General features: G+C 35.5%; 1 protein-coding gene across 1 annotated transcript in view; it reads right to left on the bottom strand.

Annotated features, from left to right (window-relative positions):
- The window catches only part of LOC109095697 (UDP-glucuronic acid decarboxylase 1), a 56,858-nt gene that overhangs the window by 16,451 nt on the left and 20,151 nt on the right, over positions 1-20,256 (bottom strand). Inside the window, exons 7-9 of the mRNA XM_042730891.1 lie at positions 18,513-18,617; positions 14,063-14,122; positions 9,896-10,017 (exon numbers count right to left, since the gene is read on the bottom strand). Of these exons, the coding sequence (XP_042586825.1) occupies positions 9,896-10,017; positions 14,063-14,122; positions 18,513-18,617 (287 nt within the window). The remainder of the gene's footprint in view (positions 1-9,895; positions 10,018-14,062; positions 14,123-18,512; positions 18,618-20,256) is intronic.

The following is a 20,256-nucleotide window of genomic DNA, read 5'->3' as shown; positions in this document are numbered from 1 at the left end:
GGGGTTATATCCACATTTTGAAATACACATTGTATTGTGTTGTGTTTTAGGGTTGAAGGAAAGTCCTTAAACCTAAAGGAAAATCTACGGGTAATTTTTCTATGGATTTTTTGTTTTGTTTTCTTACAGTTTAACATGCATTATAAAAAAAATAAATAAAAAAAAACCTCTCTCTCTATCAGAGTTTAAGTTTGGATTATAAAAAGACATTGTTTCATTTCCATAGAGCAGTGACAGAAAGCGTATTAACATTCATTAAGGATATCTGCATGCACACTTATACACTGATAACTACCACAATCAGCTTATTGAATTAACCCTTTTTACTGGTTTACATGCAAAACAATTACCTGGCAACACAAGCAGATGACATTTACAAGACTTTTTAAAATCAGGTTATCCCCTAGTTGTAGCGTCACAACAAAATTATTTGTGTATTTCATTTATACAGTCAATGTGAGGGGTGATATTAAATAAAGCATTAAAATCCACAGAGCAAGAGGAAACTCATAACTCATAACATGGACTCATAACATGTTGCAGTTTATATGACTGTACCACTTCTCTTCAGGCTATAGATGAGAACAAAATTTTACAAAGAAAAAATAATAATTCTTGGGTCAAATGAAATTTCCACTGTTACTTAACAGACAGAGTAGGATTCTAAAAAATACTAATGCTTTATATATTTTTGCACATTTATGTTTTGCTTTTTTTTTTAATAAATGTTTTCATATTAAAATGTAATATGTTACATTTTAAAAACAATATATTATTTATAAAAAGCTAAAAACAAAAGCAAAAAATAAAACAGAAAAGACTGGTTATGAGGGAAAACGTGAAATTATTTACTGTAATATGAAATTATATAAAGTATGAAATTCTATACTGGTTTAAAGGGGAAATATTACAAATGAAATGACAACAGACTCTATATAAATAGCCATGCAAAAAGAATACCCTAAAATTTTTAAGTAAGTCAAACTTTTCTTGCTATTTTGCCACCTGTCATGTGCACAGATATTTGTCATACACAAGAAACGCATTCAAACCCGGACACGTAAACAGTTGCCGTGGAAATGAACTATGACTTATGACAAACTCATGCAAACTAACTTTTATTTGATTCTGTTTATAAGAGGCTATAAATAGAGGCCTAACATTATTATAAGAGACTGCTAACGTACATGAGGACTACAAGCCACGTCTAATTACTCTGACTCATGCCTGCTTTTATTCCAGAAGACGACAATACAAATAAGTCTAAATTAATTTAGACTTCAAAATATCTTTTTTCATTTCACAGAGGAAAGATTTATACAGGTTTGGAGCAACATGAGTGAGAGTAAATGATTTTGGGTGAACTATCACTTCAAAGTATGTTAATGTTAATAATGAAAGTAATGATATGGTGTCAGTCTGTCATGTTCATTTAATTGCACCCCAGAGGTGGTTGGGAGTCTCATGGGGCATCTCTGTGTCAGAAAAGGTTGAAAACTGCTATAAAACACTCAATCATCATGAAGTAACACATCACTATTCTCCACATCGCTCCAAGCTTGCCAAACTAGTAATTTCAATCAAAACTGGGTGAGAGGGCCAGAAGACATGGTCACATCAATTAAAAAAATAAAATCAAAAGAAAGATCAGCGAAGAAGCAAAGCAAAGAAAAAGTCAATAATTAAAGCTCTTCATTTCTGTTTAAACAGCGCCCCACACTCAATGAAACTGTAATATAATGATGTTTCCAAACCTGCTTCCAAAAGACCAATATGCATCACAGAGCCACAGTGATGATGACACTCTTCAGGGAATTTAAAATATGAATGGCTTACTTATGATCTCTGCATAACAAAATGGGACAGGACAAAATATTGTATACCCTTGAGCAGGGCACAGTGCACAAACTACAAGAATGTAGTTAGACAACTTTTAAGTTACCACGACATCAAAATTTACAATTCATATTTTTTTTATTATAAATAATTTATCGTTGAACTGAATTAACAGCTCTAATATGAGGCATGTAAATAATACTGGAAAATATTTCATATGATATGAGCTACAAAAATCTCTAAAGACAGGCCCTGTCATTGTAAAGCCTGTACTTTACAAACACTGGCCTTGAAACAGTGTAAGAGAGAACCTGGAAGTTTAACAGGAAAAGTTGGACTTTTAGGTCCAGTAGTTCTTTAATTAACTCTGTGGACTTGAATAAAAACATGAAAACTCTCATGAATAGCATTATAAATGAAGGACTGCCTGCAAAAATGTCAGACTACACATATCGAGGACAAAACAAGGACAGCCTACTTAAGCAGCTTTTTTAACAAGGAAAAGCACTAGCCTGATTGCAAGTCTATTGTGTGATTACACAAACACTATGTGTGTGAGCATGGCACATTTAGTTGTGATGAGAAGGCTGTGTGTTACTATTTTTACTACCGGTAAGACAAGCACAAGGAAGACAAGGAACAACATGGTGGTAAGTGATTAATGACAAAATTTCCATTTTGAGGTGGAGTATCCCTTGAAATCAATGCTTTTCATTAGTTCAAATGGGGACTGAGAAAGCATTTTCAGAGCAATGATGGGTCTCAACAATGCCAGAAAGCTGTAATTCAGGCTGAGCAAACAGTCTCCTGATGACTGAGGTGACAGTAAGACAAAGCCAGAGCCATAAGGGCCAACAGATCAAGGAAGTTCATAAAATAATCTGCGCAATGAGAGAAGGTGATGTTCGGGATATGGGGAGAGAGCAGAGGAGATTGAAGTGGGCTAATTAAGTCAATTTAAAGTGAACGTCAAAAGTAAAAAAAAAAATCACAAGACACCGAGGTCAAAGGTGATACATCTGTGTTTTTACCAACCTGCATTATAATTGTGAAGGACACGGATGAATAACCAGAAGAGGATGGAGATTAAATAGGAAATATCTACAAAGTGGACTTCCAAGAATGTAATTACCACGCAAACTAAACAAATGAGACAGGAGTTAATTAAAATTAAGTGCATTCATCACAGGTGAGTTTGTGGTGCAAACATAATGCCATCAAAGCTGTGAAGATACAGGATACATGCTCCTAAAACGCTGGAGCTGCAGCATTTTTTTTGTTTGGGTTAAAGGGGTCATGACATGAGAAATCAAATTTGCCTTGATCTTTTAGCATATAAGAGGTCTTTGAAAACATCCTGCAAGTTTCATAGCTTAAAGAGACCTCCTCATTATAAACAAAGCATTTATTTAATCAATTCAATGTGACGAGTGGGGCGGAGCCAAGAGCCGTTATTAAATGGTTTAAATGTTTGTCAGTTCCCGCCTCCTCCTTCCTGGGTTTCACACCAATGTAACACAGTTTATAGAATGGGAAGGAGGCGGCAGGAATCAGCGAACATTTAGACCATTTAATAATAAAATAAACACAAAAGTAAAGCGGCAGCCCCTCACAGACGACTGCCGCACACAAAACACAAATAAAGTACAGGCCTGGTCCTCTCTCTTCTTCCACTGTCGTCGCTCCTCCTTTTATCCTTCCAGAGCTCCTCCGTGGGACTCGAGACCGGCGAGTGGCACAGGTGTCGCTCATTGTCATTAAACTCCACCGGCCTCGCTCTGCTCTCAAGGCTCTTGGCACAGCCCCACTCGTCACTGTCTTGTTTGGATCTGAGGTGCCAGATGACATCACCAGGGCACAAACATTTGCATAAACACTTACTCCAGAGCAAGACATTGACAAATAGTCATTTTCTCACCATAGGACCTGCCCACTGGCTTTCAGTCACTTAAAGGGATACTCCACCCCTAAATAAAAATTTTGTCTTTAATCACTTAGCCCCAGTCCCTCCAGGATTTTGCAATCACTGTATTTATAGCAGAAATTTTCGCAAAAGCTCGCAAATATTCATAATTGCTGCAAATTTTCCACAGAATCTGGGCTTAAACGTGTCCTGTGACGTCGTTGCGCATTCAGTCAAAGAAAGGTTGTTTCTCAGTTCCGTTTATCTGCTCGAGCTGAAGCCGCGGGCTGATCTCGATCACGCGACACAGTTATACGCAGTGCTGGGAGATACAGTGAAGCAAGCAGTCGAATTCGCCACAGAATCAACATCTCTGTTAAATCTTGTGAGAAGCATTCAAATTCGGCGCAGAATTCTGTTAAAGCTACAGATATCAAAACAAACGCCACTGATGTGGAAACCAGGAAAAACATTGTTCAATAAACACAAATCTCCACCACCGTTCACCACTGATTTAACAGTAAAACTACAGGAAAAACTAATGTTTTCAAGTGTTTTTAAATGCTTCACACAACTTTTCCCAGCACTTCAAAGCTATTACCGAATTTGAAAATTATTTTTAATGTGACGATATTTGTTCATCCTTCATAGGTTTCTCCCTTTTATAAAACTAAAAAGTTTCATAATGTAGGAAATCAAACAATTATTTAAAAATAAAAAAGATATTAAATTACCACTAGCAGATGGCTGCAGAGAAGTACTTATAGGCCATTTCCACTCCCTAATAAATATATTTTTGTATTTATTAAATTATATATATACACATTATGAATGACAGTAATAAAAGTAAATTTTATCAGATGTAAATATATTTATAACATCTGTAAGACATTTGCTAAAGATCTGCGAATCGTCTGCTGTGTACTATGATATAGAAGCAGTTTTACATGCACTCTAATAAATGTCTATTTGACATCTGACAGGAAACATCTTAGAGACGTATTGCAGATGAACAAGCACTCTTAAAAATACATCTTGCATATGTAAATGCAGACATTAAATAGATGTCTCCGAGATGTACATGTGCGATTAGGATAGATGAGTGCTTTACTGTCAGGTGCTGGTGCCACCTTCTGAAGAACTTAATGGGACTAGTGCTGGTGTCCTCAAACGTTAGTCTGGAGACCTACAGTGTTAAAAGAATGTTGTCTGTGCTATATTTTCACTGCAAAACAATAAAAAATGCCACAATATCACAACAAATTTTGAGAAAAGCAGCAGCAAAATCAGTAATTTTAGGCCGCAAAAATCAGAAAAAAAGTTCCGCGAAATCGTATTAAACCACTGATGGCAGATGGACTATTCTGACGATGTCTTTCATACTTTTCTGGACCTTGACAGTGCAATTTACTTGGCAGTCAATAGGACAGTCACAAGCCTCCTGGTTTTCATCCAAAACGACATGGTGGTAAGTGATTAATAACAAAACCAAAAATTAAAATTAGACCATGCCTTTAAAGGGTTAGTTCACCCAAAAATGAAAATTAGCCCATGTTTTATTCACCCTCAAGGCATCCTAGGTGTATATGACTTTCTTCTTTCAGGCAAAACCAGATTATACTCAATGTTCATGATGCACAAACTATTGGAAGAAAATACTCAATATTGATCTGGGGATTTATATGAATGTGTTTCTGAGGGGAACTGACTGCATTTAGAAAAGTTTAGATGGTATTTTCTTTTCATCTCGTCTCTGTATAATTCAAATTAAAGTAGTGTGCAGCTGTGTTTAAACCAGTAACCAAGGAAACGCTGTATGTGCTGTTCCATAAGCGCCTCCTGCTGTCAGAGAGTGAATCTGCGTCTCATTCAGAGCTTCTGCTATTTGTTTCCTTCAGGCATGTAGTAGAATTTCACAAAGCTAGTCAAACATTCTGTTTTGCTACAAATTGGGTTCTTATTAAATCAAATTATGAATATGAGATTATATAAATAAATTATATGAAATAACAAATTATATTTATATTATATAACAAAAATTAAATAACAGTAATTACAGATTTAGGTTAAATAAATATGTCAGTATTTATTTTTCTTCTTTTTTCTTTTTCTCATCAAAAGCTGCAAACCAGCCCACAATTCAGCAAACATTTCAGAAACAAATCAAAGAAAAAAATAAACAAATACTGCTGTTCCAAATATTCTGTATGTTGCTTAAAAATAAAATATATTGTGTTCAGTGGAATTATTTTTTTTTACCCAGACATTTAAAAATAACACATTTTAGAGCTGCAACAACAATACAGTGAAACATGATATTTTTGCTTAAGGTTATCATACCGTCAAAATCTCATACCGGCCCATGACTAATACCATATTACATATCACATTTCAAATTATTCAACAAGTTATGGCATATCATATTTTTCTTCAATATTGTGTATCCCTAGTACAGGGGTAGACATGTTCGGTCCTAGAGAGCTGCAGTCCTGCAGAGTTCAGCTTCAACCCTAATCAAACACACCTGAACAAGCTCATCAGTGTCTTCAGGATTACTAAGGCTACAGGCAGGTGAGGTTTTTTTTTAGGGTTGGAGCTGAACTCTGCAGGACTGCGGCTCTCCAGGACCGAACTTGCCTACCCCTGCCCTAGTAAATAGCAAAGAAATAAGTACCGCTCCCATACTACATGTCCTCTGAGCATTTACATAGTATCCAGATCAATATTTAAATGGATTTATTCATTCATTTAAACTATGTAGGCTATATCAAGAACTTTAATAAGTATGCTTTTGACATTGTAAAAGTAGAGATTTTAAATGTAAATGTAACTCTTTCAAACACAAAGAAGTAATAATGTGAGGTCAGAAGAGAACAGAGTCTGTCCAGAGTCGGAAAGCAAAGCAAAATTAGATAAATAGGAAAGTCAATTGCTATGGATGGAAGGAAGTGCATGAATGGAAGAGTAAATCTAATAGAGTATAAATAAATGCAGTGGACTGATAAAGCACCTCCACCAGCCCAATGATCACGTCTCAGACACAGAGATTAGGAGGGGTGGACTGATAAATATGAAAAGGAGAGTCCCTTTGTGTAGGAAAGGGAAAAAAAAGAAACAAGATGAGCAAGGGAAGGGCATTGGACAGAAGAGAGAACGGTTCATTTCTAAGTCCTGGATTTTATGATTTTCATTACTAATCTAAAGTTGGACTAATGGAAATACAGCCTTTCATCACTACAACCTCATGCATTCATCAAGCATAAATATACACCTAGCTTTATAGGGATAGCTCACCCAAAAATGAAAACTGACTTGGCTTATTCTGTGGAAAACCACACAGGATATTTGGAAGAATTTTGATAAGCCATTTTAATGACCATTGACTCTCATTCTATGGACAAAAACAAAACACTTTGACATTTAGACTCCAACTGAATGACCAAATTTTCATTTTGGGGTGGACTATCCCTTTAGGCTGTGTTTTATGCAAAACAAAAATAATCAAAACTGGCATATTATCCTCAACCTGCATAAAAGGTGGTAAACAGGGATAAAATAATCTTCTGAACATAAGACAGACTGTTATTTCAAACAACTGTCAAACAGCCTTTATCTTTCTCAAATGTCACTGAATTTATGCCAGATGCCATGTCACTATGATATTCAAATCAAACTTGTGAGGGAGCATTTCTCATGTGGTGACACATAGAGCGACAATGTATGTACTGAAGGAACAATGAATATGAATATGAAGAAAATCTCCAAGTGAAGAAAAACAGATAAAATCAGCTGCAGCAAAGGCTGGTGCCAATCAATCACATCATAGTGTTTAACAAGAAGACACAGACAGGAAATTAACGTTTCACAAAGAACCAGCGAGCCAGATGATCATTATGATCTTGCCTGGGTGTCAACCAAACACAGCCCAAGATTATCAAACCTTTTAGGTAACACCAAGGTGAGATCATATTTAAATGGATGATTCATTCATTTAAAAACTATGTAAGCTTATATCAAGAACTTTAATAAGTATGCTTTTGACATTGTAAAAAGTAGAGATTTTAAATGTAAATGTAACTCTTTCAAACACAAAGAAGTAATAATGTGAGGTCAGAAGAGAACAGAGTCTGTCCAGAGTCGGAAAGCAAAGCAAAAAAATTAGATAAATAGGAAAGTCAATTGCTATGGATGGAAGGAAGTGCATGAATGGAAGAGTAAATCTAATAGAGTATAAATAAATGCAGTGGACTGATAAAGCACCTCCACCAGCCCAATGATCACGTCTCAGACACAGAGATTAGGAGGGGTGGACTGATAAATATGAAAAGGAGAGTCCCTTTGTGTAGGAAAGGGAAAAAAAGAAACAAGATGACAATAAAGCAAGGGAAGGGCATTGGACAGAAGAGAGAACGGTTCATTTCTAAGTCCTGGATTTGATGATTTTCATTACTAATCTAAAGTTGGACTAATGGAAAAACAGCCTTTCATCACTACAACCTCATGCATTCATCAAGCATAAATATACACCTAGCTTTATAGGGATAGCTCACCCAAATGATGAAAACTGACTTGGTTTATTCTGTGGAAAACCAACACAGGATATTTGGAAGAATTTTGATAAGCCATTTTAATGACCATTGACTCTCATTCTATGGACAAAAACAAAACACTTTGACATTTAGACTCCAACTGAATGACCAAATTTTCATTTTGGGGTGGACTATCCCTTTAGGCTGTGTTTTATGCAAAACAAAAATAATCAAAACTGGCATATTATCCTCAACCTGCATAAAAGGTGGTAAACAGGGATAAAATAATCTTCTGAACATAAGACAGACTGTTATTTCAAATAACTGTCAAACAGCCTTTATCTTTCTCAAATGTCACTGAATTTATATGCCCGATGCCATGTCACTATTGATATTCAAATCAAACTTGTGAGGGAGCATTTCTCATGTGGTGACACAGAGCGACAATGTATGTACTGAAGGAACAATGAATATGAATATGAAGAAAATCTCCAAGTGAAGAAAAAAAAAAGATAAAATCAGCTGCAGCAAAGGCTGGTGCCAATCAATCACATCATAGTGTTTAACAAGAAGACACAGACAGGAAATTAACGTTTCACAAAGAACCAGCGAGCCAGATGATCATTATGATCTTGCCTGGGTGTCAACCAAACACAGCCCAAGATTATCAACCTTTAGGTAACACCAAGGTGCTTAACAAGTGACCCAATAGGCTTTATTTTGTCATTATATCTAATTGTATTTAGAAACTAAAAGTGAGAATTAGGTACTGTGTTTTTAATTTTGCATCAAATACAATATGGTTTTAACTGACGACGTAAATCTATTTACCACAAAAGTGCATTACTCAAAAGGCCATAGTATTTGGTACATTAATGATAGAACAAAATATTTAAAATAACTAACTTCTGATTATCTAACCTCTGGAAATGATTTTGCGCTGTACCAGGGAACTTAATCCCAATCTGTATAAAACAAATTTAACATATTTATAAAGCCCCCTAAAGTATTTTTTTTTTTAAATACATTTTAGTATGAAAGTAATTGGTGAATCACGATTTGTTCGTTATACATGTTTGTATGCAGATTTCACACACAAATTTGTGCATATGCATAGGGAGTAAGGGTAATACTCTATAGCATACTCTTTGTAAAGGTAAGAGTAATATAAGGAATAAGGCTAGCATCTAAAAATGCTGCTAATGGTTTGGCTCACCATTTCAGTTTCACATTTAATTTCTCATCAAACCGTGCATCCATCCACGCTGTTGTGAGGTTGCCAAGCTGCCTTGTTTTCCATAAAATTATTTGTCCATCTTCCAGCATAGAAATTTTAGCCCTTTGATGTATAAACAATATGTGAGATTCTTGCACCATTTCAAGTTCACCATGGCTTTGGAGGTCTAAGTACAGTTGGTGACTTTACATGACATTACATTATATGTATTATTAGCTTCTTCCTCCAATTATAATTGGCGTATTCTTTTATTGTTATTTATTATGTTGCTTGGATAAGAAAATGACAGCAAAGAATATTAAGTAGACTGGAAAAAGAATATGTATACACCTCGAGAGCCTGATGAAAAAAAAAAATCAAATACAGAAATCCATCTAATTTCACTCATACCTGTTTCATGTAGGCGTAACACATCGTCTCAGCAACACGTTTCCCTTCATCATAACAGGCCCGGGGGCCAATAGGGTTCACATGACCCCAGTATTCCTCATTCTGGGGGTGCACCTCTGGGTCTAGTTGAAGACACAAATGCACAAACATGATATACAATACACAACCTCCTATGGTTCACATTTAACTTAAACATTTTAAATTGTAAAATAAGGGAGATCTACAAAATAATGTCCATACGGCCAAAATGAAAAAAGAAAAATTTGACATTTTTATAAATGGTTGCAGTGCATTTCTATGGCCACAGAACTATGAATAGATACATGATTTAAAAGACTCTGGCAATAAATCATAAAGACATACAAAGTTTCAAAACATTTGATCTAGCTCTGACATTAAAACGTCATGTGACTTGTTCAAACATGCTGATGATGCATTGACAAAATAAAGAAACCACTACTTACACAATAGATAGCACAAGAGATTCTAGAGGACCTGAGACCTTTTCTTCCTCTTACCTCTGTTTTAGCTTTTAAAAATCACTACTATCAAAATTACTGAGATTATGTCAGACTAAAGCATGTGGCGATTGCTGTGCAATAGCCTGTTAGATTAGACTGCTGTAATCTGTATGCGTGACTTCTGAAATCAAAACTGCTCAGTTGCAATCAAAATTATTCAGTCCCCTTGACCTACAAGACATTCTACAACCCCCTAAAGCCATATTCATTCTTTATAACCTCCAGGTGCTATCAAGCTTCTGTCACCTCTCTATTGCAATCCTGGTTCATTCCCTACTTGGAAAAGCTTCTAGATCCCTGATAATCTTTGATCGTCATGTTGCCACTGCTTTCTTCAAATCCCTCCAAGTATTTCTGATGAGATTGAACAGGCCCCTCAAGAACATTCTATGACCAATCCCTGCACCAATCTTCAGTAGATTTGGATGGATCTTTTGGGATGGTTGCCTGCTGGAAAGTCCCATGATCATAAAGTCTATGCACCAAAGACATCAAAATTATATTAGTATGAGGCCAAAAAGGTCTCATACTAATATAAAGAATCAATGAGGTTTCATACAGTCAAGATTTCCAGTTCTTGAAACAGCAGTTTCCTCTATAACAAGACTGGTCCACCTCCCTGTTTGACCATGTTCTTCTACTAATTTTTTCCTCCTTCCATAAACTTACACTGCAATATTTAAACAACTTGTACCCAAATACTTTATAATTTATTTAAACTAGTCCACATCTACAGGCGCGCTGGAAGCTGTTTCATGCGGGGGGGGCTGAGGGCTGGGTTGGAAAATATGTGACGTCATTATGTTGTGACTGACGACATGAAATTTCTCTACTAGTCTTATCCCCTGGCGTGATTGTTACTGTTTTATACACAAAAATTGTACTTTATATACTTGTACTTTGATGTTTAATAAAAATAAATAAAAAAAATAATTAAAAAAAAAAAAATCTCTGTACTGTTTAGGCTATGTGTTGTAGCCATTAAAGAAAACATATTTGGTTTCATATTTGTTTAAATATTATAGGCTAATGTAATTTTTTTATTTATTTAATCAAATGTTTATTATGAAAGTGAGCATGCAGCATGAGAAAGATATGATACATCATGCGCAATAGCCTATGAGACATGGAGTGGGTAAGACATGATTTTGACCACTTTATTGAGTTTTGTTTTGTAGAAAGACTCTGTTTAAAAGATTTTCGTTTTGTATAAATTGTATCTTAATTTTGATCAATATTTTATCAACCCATTGCATGTATTTAAATAAACAAGCAAATATATTAGCAGACAATGTAATAAGGTGCCGGCACATCACTTGTATTGCACGTGAACTGGAGGGCGCAGAAACTCAGCTTGTGCCTCACAGATAGTTTTGAGAAATATAGGCTATATATTATAGCAAGCTTAAAAATGTCTACTTTTAAACGAGAAATATTCAAAACACGAAAAGAAATAGGCTACTCTCTGAATATGTAGGCCTAATCCATATGAAATGTGCATTTCTCTCTGGCGTTCATGGCGAGTCCGCATCGTCTTTGCAGCGACACAGAAAACACCATTTTTATTAATAAACAATTAAATGTCTCCTTGCTATTTTTGACAAATTCATAATCATTTCTTCAGCCGGTTCTTTGTGGCAAAATTATGCATGCGGTCGTGCGCTTGAGAGCGGCTAGTAAACGCCCATTATTCTGATCGGAACAAAGCATGACAAATTCTACATTTATTTCATTTTCCCTGGCAGCCATCCGATCATGTGTCCCGACCTCAGCAGAATCCATGTTAACGTCCAGCTCACAAACCTCGCTGCTCGCGGATGCTGACATAGGCCTACTAACAGCACTAGTCTGAACCGAGTTTGTGTCAGTGTCAGTCTTTGGCGAGGGTTCAGTCGCCGTTTCATCGACGTTATTGTTGACATCCTTTGTTTGAGAAGAATTCCCATCACTATTTTTACTTTTCTTAACTGTGTTACCCGAAAAAAAGTCCGAAATACGTTTGGCTGCTGCTTATTGCTAGCCATGACCAAACAAGTGTGAGGTGACGGAAGCATTCCTGAGGAGGCTAGGTTAGTCTTTTATAAAACGAAATATTAAAATAATTAATCATTAGTTTATATCTTATACACTATATCTTAATCCCACATTAAACACATTGTTATGTCTGTTTTTTATTTTTTTATTTTTATTTTTTTCACGTTTTTAAGAAAAATATTAGGTTAGTCCACAGCCCCCCACCAGGGGGGGCTGATGCTATGACGGGGGGGGGGGGCTGCAGCCCCCGCAGCACCCCCCTTCCCGCGCCATTGGGTCTCTATAACTTTTGTGAGAGTTATTTTGACTTGGCCACATTTGCTACTCTATTTAAGCAAATGCATGGGCTAAATTGTTATGTGTAATAGTTCAAATTATTTCAGTTTAGCTATAGAGTTTCCAAAGGTTTAATTGTTTTAACCGTTTTGTACCCAACAATACAAATAAGTGACTTAAAGCAACCATCATGAAGAAAAGTAGCTCTTACGAAGTTTGAAGGCAATGAATGGCCCAACAGCTGAATTGATGGAACTGCCATTTTCTAGTGATAATAGTTTTTTTCTTTCTTTCATGCAATGAATTGCATTTGTCCAGCTTAAAGATACTAAAGAGAAGAGCAAATAAAAGAATAAACTTTAAAAACCAATCATCAAAACCTTGACCACACGTAACTTGGAAGCTACATTTCTCTGTTGATGGACAGAGATCTGTGTTCATTCCCAAATCCCAAATGGGCTGATTATCCAACCATCAAACTGCAGAAGATCAATTGCAAGCTCGTTTTCAGTCAAAAAGAAAAAAATATCTAAACATCTCAAAGACATGTTGGGTTAACCAGAAAAAGGCGTAGTTGAGTCGTTTCAGGTCCAACAACCTCTCAGCAGTGTAATTATTGCTTATTTAAGAGATGTGCAGGTGAATTGTTCAATTTTTCTTTCTGTGATTTGTTGAAAATAAATCAAAAACAATTTAAACACAATTGTCTGGACATTCCCTTAGCCTTAAGAGCTGATTTCTCCTTTGGAAGACATCTTCAGACTTCTGACTTGGGAGAAAGCATTCTTACATTTACCGTTTGCCTCCAAATTTTATAAACTACAGGTTTTGACATGGCCAATTTGGCCATATTATTTGTTCAATTCAAGATTACCTCAAAGCAGCCTCCACTACAGTACATCACTTCCACCACCATTCTTCACAATTGGGATCAGATTTTTTATAACTTCATAGAACAGTCATAAAGTTCAACCTTTACTAAAATCTTTTCAGATTCCATACTCATGCACACTCAAACTGACTGAAGCACTCCTTCCCTCTCCCTTCAGCTTTTGATTTCAACTCAAAATGTGGTACAGACATATAGCTAACGTGCTAAAACTTCATGACTACAGGTCTCTGATGTCAAAAACCAGGTGCACATTGATAGATTTGTCAGAAATTTAGGGTCAATTTTCTGCAGCGTAACTACTTCTACAACATATTTATAATGAAGTACCAAAAGGAGCAGAGCAATTTAAGTGTAGGTGTGTTTATCTATCCGATAAATGTCTCGTTATTTAGTGCCCCCTTTGCATCACTGCTAGCATTAAAATGGAGACATCTGTTCACGTACCTCCATACACTTCTGAAGTGGAGGCGAGGAGCAAACGAGCGCCGACTCGCTTGGCCAATCCTGTGAACAGAGAGAGACATGAGCAAATCAGTTGTTAAATTGTATCTAACCAGACAGAGTCTGACTCATCAATCAATAAGTGACTCCCCATTGGATGAGTCAGAAAAACCTAAACCAGACATCAATCAGAAACAGGCTGCAAGGAAGAAGCAAAGATATCGTGATCAGGACATCAGTCAAAGAAAAATGTGTGCAACAATCCACTTTTCACAGCTTAATGTTTGTGCTTAAGTGCTAAAATTTCATTATTTCCATTAAATGTTTTGACTGGCTGGAAATTTTTTTAGAGAGTCACTCTATTACAACAGGACATGCACTGGATGTACAATATAAATGATTATCTACACACTGATGCATTGAGATTTGATTTAAGCTTATGTTTCCCTGACACACACACACATGACATTATTACATCAGTTAATGCACATATCACAACAGTTTGGAAATTAAATGTCAGGAGAGTGGCACTGAAAAGTTAATGCTCTTTTGCATTTGAAAATAACGTACCACCTACACTAACCGATAGTGTGAGGAAAAACTTGAGATAAAAATGCATTTGCTGAAGCAACCATCCATTTTAACTTGCTTCTACAGGCCTTTGAGTTCATTTACGTGACTTGTGTTTCTTGAGACTTGTATTCAAGCAACACAAGTGGAGTGCTGTACTAGGTGAGCTACTGAGCAATTTTACTGCATCAAAAAAGCCACATATATGAAGTTGGTTATTGATGCAAACATCAAAAAGTGTTCGTTTTCAAGTCACAAGCTAAAATTTGATTATATGCCCCTGTAATAATTTGAGCAAAAAGCAACAAAAGTTGCAGCTGGAAACTACAGTGAAATGTATGCATAGGTACATTTTTGCAGTTTTGCAGAAATATAGCCAGAGTCACTTATTTCCAGTCAGCCTGGGTTGCTTAATATGTGTGCACCACTTTATTAGTCCAGGTTGTCTTGACCATGTATTTTTAAACTGTGGCTGGTCGTTTTTTTAATATGGTATGACAAGTTTAAAATAAACACCCTGTCTCAAGAGTTTCTGTGAAACAGATTCCATGTGACCTGGCAATAACCTACACAAGCAATTATATGTAATTGCAAGCATGAGATGGAAAATAGAGTATTTCATGTCAACACAGAAATGACAACTTAGAAAACTCTATCACCAACAAATAAAGAAAAAAGCATTATGGTCTTTTACTGCTGTACTTACAGACCATGGACATCTGATTGAGGACTCCAAAGAGAATGCAATGTGGATGATTAAAGACACTGTCCTTTCCAAAACTTACAGAAGATTCAATTGAACTAAATGGTTTGTACCTGCTGCAATTTTCTCTCTTTACTCTAACAAGTCTATCACCAAAGCCATAGTCTGAGTTACAGATTGTTGCCTGGTACACAGTAGTGGGAAGCCTCGTTAGTTTGACTGTCAGTTTAAATATTTTTAAACTGACAGATGTACAAGATTTGACCTTATCAGTAATGGTAAAAGAGCATGTGACAACACAAAATTATGACACAAAATAAATCTTAAAACAGGTCATACATCATGCTGAGCTATTTTTTTTAGGGAGTCCAATTTATACTAAGTGACAAATATTAATATTTATATTAATATGCATCATACGGATCATAAACTTTCTAAAGCAGGGGTCTCCAAACTTATTTCATTGGGGAACTACTTTTTAAAAATGAATGCGGCTAAGCGCTACCAATGTTATACAATACCTAAACCTCTTAAATATAAATTCAAACTGTTATACATGGCATTGTTAAAATGTGCTGAAAATATATGTTAAAAAAAGTACTGATGCACACACTGAAATTATGTTACCAAGTTTTATGACAAAAACCAACAAATAAAATTAGCACATATGCATTTTTTGTTTGCATAAACAGTGAAATAAAAACATTAAAAAAAATGATGGTCGGATTTTAAACTAACAAAAAAATATTCAGAAAATGTTATCTACTGACATGCACTATGTTCAAATAAAGTTTTGACCATTTTTTATTAAATTATAACATTTCAGCCATTAAATCATTAAATATATATAAAGGATGAGTCAATAAAAAGAAAAATCTGATCCATAAATCTCAACTTCTGATAACAAGGTCAGCTATTTTCCTTCGACCTGTTAAGATTTACAACAAATTTGGTCCAATTTTCGTATTGGTCTGAACTAGTGTTGTCAAAAGACCTGGTACTTCGGTACCAAGTTGGTACTAAAAAAATTAAAACATTACGGTACCAGGTTTTTTTTTTAAAGTACTTAAAAAAAAAAAAAAAAAAAAAAAAAAAAAATGTATAGCTAGTTGGTTAGTGGTTTTTCTTGGCTGGATAACTCTAGCAGGTTTTAAAAGCCCTTTAAAATTATATATGTACACAGTTTGGATTAAATGAAAATACAGTCAAATTTTATCTCCTGTATAGACTTTACAATACTCATTAACATGACTTTATGTTATTATCTAACATCAGCTTACAGTGAGTGAACAATATATTTTACAACATTAATGTTTTTGAACGTTATTTAGTACAAACACTTTCATTCATGTTTGTTCATTGTGCATTAAATATTTTTAACAGATTGAACTTGTGATTTATGTATTACATTTTGAAATGAATCCTATAAAGAAAAACTGCTATATAACTATTGTTTACTGATAGGTCATGATATTTAACAAATGGAATCTTGTTGTAAAGTGTTTTTAATACTACAGTTTCCATTTATTTGATATACTACATTTGACTTAAAATATATGTAATCTTATCTAAATTTATTAAATTTATTTACTGAAAAGTTATATTTTAGTTGTTGTCAATGATCTAATGTTGCATTTGGTCAGACTCAGTCCATTGTTTTACTTAAGTATATTATATTTTCCTTTTACAGCTGCAGGCTAAGGAAGATCATGAAACACACCAGCAAACCTTAAAACAGACAAGTTTACAGTTGTTTATCAGCGGCAGCAGAAATATGACAAATCTTTCGGGTGTAACTTGTTTACGTTTTTTCATACTTTTATTACTTGCGGAAAAACTTAAACAATTTTAAGTATAAAGAATGGCATTGATTCTTGTACATCTTATTTTTTTAATTAGTATGTTTTGTGTTTTGCTTTGGTACTGAAATTGGTACCGAGAACCATGGATTCACTTGTCACTTGTCTGAACAAAAATATGGCAGACAGACTGAATGAATTTGTAAATCCACGGTTTGACAACAGGTGGCGCTTATGAACAGAAAAGAGCTATTTCTACGGTAACCTCTGTAAACAAAGCTGCGATTCTTAAAAAAACTGCTTTGTTACACATTAAGGGGCGGTCACACTAGACTTTCAATGTGTGTAATTTTTTTGGATGCCGCTGCGAATATGGGCGGGAGCAGGATATAACATCAGGCACCAAGGTTTCGCCTCAGTTATCACAACATAGATTCCGATGTGCTTGTACTGTGTCTTTTGCGACGGAATCGAAAGCGTCTTATTATATTGTACTCTCTCTCTCTCTCTCTCTCTCTAAATAAATACATACACACTAAACAAAAAAAAATTATAAAATGTGTCCACATTCAAATGTACCATCTGTTCCTGTTTCCATTGACACTGCGAACCATGCAGCAGCTTTTTTTATTTTATTTTTATAATCTTTTAAAGATGTATTATATAAAACAGGATGCTGCGCTACGGCTAAAATTAGCGCTTCCTCCATTTTTGAATTTCTGTACAGAGAGGTCACGCAGTGACGTATCAATCTTCTACTGTTCCCACATCTTCACGTGATGCGAATTCGCAGGTCAGAGTTCACCAAACTTGAACTTTGGAACGCAGCGAAAGGCGAAATGTTTTACACAAGCTTGCGCATCCGGTCTGACGCATTCGCATGCGTATGAATGGAAGTCAACAGAAAGAAAAGTGAAGTGTGACCGCCCCTTTACACAGAGGGAAGATGGAAAGCAAATGCCATCAAAACTTTTCTTAAGATAGTCGTTTTCCTATTATGCATTCATACAAATAATTAAATCATACATTCTTTCATATAAATATGCATTATTTCCCTCAGCAGTCTGCCTTTAGTCATGTTTTCACACAAAACGAAACTACTCTGTGTGTTGCGCCTGCGTGAGACTCTTAATAACTTTAATCAAAGCTGAACAATAGTTACTTTGAGTTTTTCAAATCACGATAATAAATACGGGTTTAATGATCATTAAAATATGAAATGGGATAATTCAAATAACCTCAGGCCGATATGTCAAGTATGTCTTGGTGTGCTACCTCCAATCTGGCCACAACTTACTGGTAGCTCACGAGCGACATGTTGGAGACCCCTGTTCTAAAGCATCATAGATTTAGTGGAACATAAATTTGGGGTGATACTTACCTAGCATGTTCAGAGTACCAATAGTATTAGTTTTCAGCGTCTTGATAGGGTTATACATGTAGTTGGGAGGCGATGCAGGCGAGGCCAAATGATATATCTGGTCAACTGAGAAAAGAGGGGGACAAAAAACAGAAAATGAAAAGTGAGAGGGGAAACTGTTTATTGAGCTGTTTTCCATTCAGCACCAATCCTCTTGCCAGCGGACAGATTGGACAGATAAAAATCAAACAAACACTTCCATTTATACCAATATAAACACCATCCAACTGCTCAACGATTACAAATACTGATTTAGGCCTGAAGCAAATCCAAAACAACAACCTAAATAGATAGTAACCATCTGCCCATTCATATGCCAAACCAATTGAGTAGTCTTGTTAATGCAAATGATTGTTTTGGGGGGTATTATGGCTAAAGACAGTTAATGCAAGATCTTAATCATTCCATTAATCTACATATAATTGGACACCAAAGTTGTTCAAATGTTGTGTTCTTCCAAGAGAAACTTCTGAGCAGTCAAAATGCTACTGGCATTCATCCACAGACCAATGCCATGGATATATGAAGGCTTATTGCAACTCGAACTGCATGAAAATACATCATTATTTTGCATGCACACACATACATGGCAGAAAGGTCATGTTCGACAATATCTGCCATTCTCATCACCATTATTCAACGCTCTATCTATATCTCGTCTGATGTGCAGAAAGATGAATATTAGTAAAGGGAGGATATGACTTAGACAGAGCATAGGTGAGTCAATCTAATGGACGCAGAACAAACACTATAAAGAGACAAGTTCTAATTCACCCTGTCCAGCCTAGATGCAGTGATAGGCAGGGATTATTTAAAGAGGGCTGAGGAAGGAGATGAGTCAAAAGAGTGGCTGACTGAGGTTGAATAGGAATGAAAAATCAAAGTGCGGAGACATGCTGGTGCTGTGCTTTAGTTGGCATGGAGGAACAGAGCAAGAAATCTTTAAAGAAGGTCCACCCCAGGAGTCTTCCAACTTTTTCAGGCCAAAGACACATTGGTACCCTGTTACATACTGTATGACACTGAGTGTTGCCATTTTTGCTTGACCTATCACAATATACATACCATATTAATGTATTTGCCTAATTTAATATGCTTAAAATGAATGAACATTTGAATGAACTTTAGGGGCCAGTTTTACTAACAGCTTGTGCCAGAGCAAACTGTCTTTTGGCGTTAGTCAGTCAGTCAGTCATACTTATTTATAAAGCACATTTAAAAACAACAGCTGTTGGCCAAAGAGCTGTACAAAATTTAGGCATATACCAAAATACTTAAAGAAATATCTTAATTTTTGATCTTAAGATGAACGAAGGTCATGAGGGTAAATAATTAATGACAGAAGTTTCATTTTTGGGTGAACTATCCCTTTAAGTGGCTCAAGGAAAACACTTGAATATTTTTCATAAATTCATTGGCAAACACTGCAACTAATTGCTTCTTCAGAAGGACTCACTGTAGCCGTCTGGTAACTTGTAAACCAGATTTTGACAAGCTGAGAAAATCCTGTTTATCTTGACTCATGAAAGCGGTCCATTGGCATACTATCAGAGGCTGAGACTAGATCCAAAGTGACTGCTGAAAGACAGTTTACTAGTGAATCTTTATGCTTCAGTAATTTGTCTCTAAATAAATAAAATAAAAGAACAAAAAAAATAAACATGCTTGATTTCTTAGTTTAAATGTCAACATCTGTGACAGGTTT

Source organism: Cyprinus carpio, chromosome B9 (assembly GCF_018340385.1).
Source record: "Cyprinus carpio isolate SPL01 chromosome B9, ASM1834038v1, whole genome shotgun sequence".
Lineage (NCBI taxonomy): Eukaryota > Metazoa > Chordata > Actinopteri > Cypriniformes > Cyprinidae > Cyprinus > Cyprinus carpio.
The sequence above is the reverse complement of the archived record's forward strand: the minus strand, read 5'-3'. Positions and strand labels throughout refer to the sequence as shown.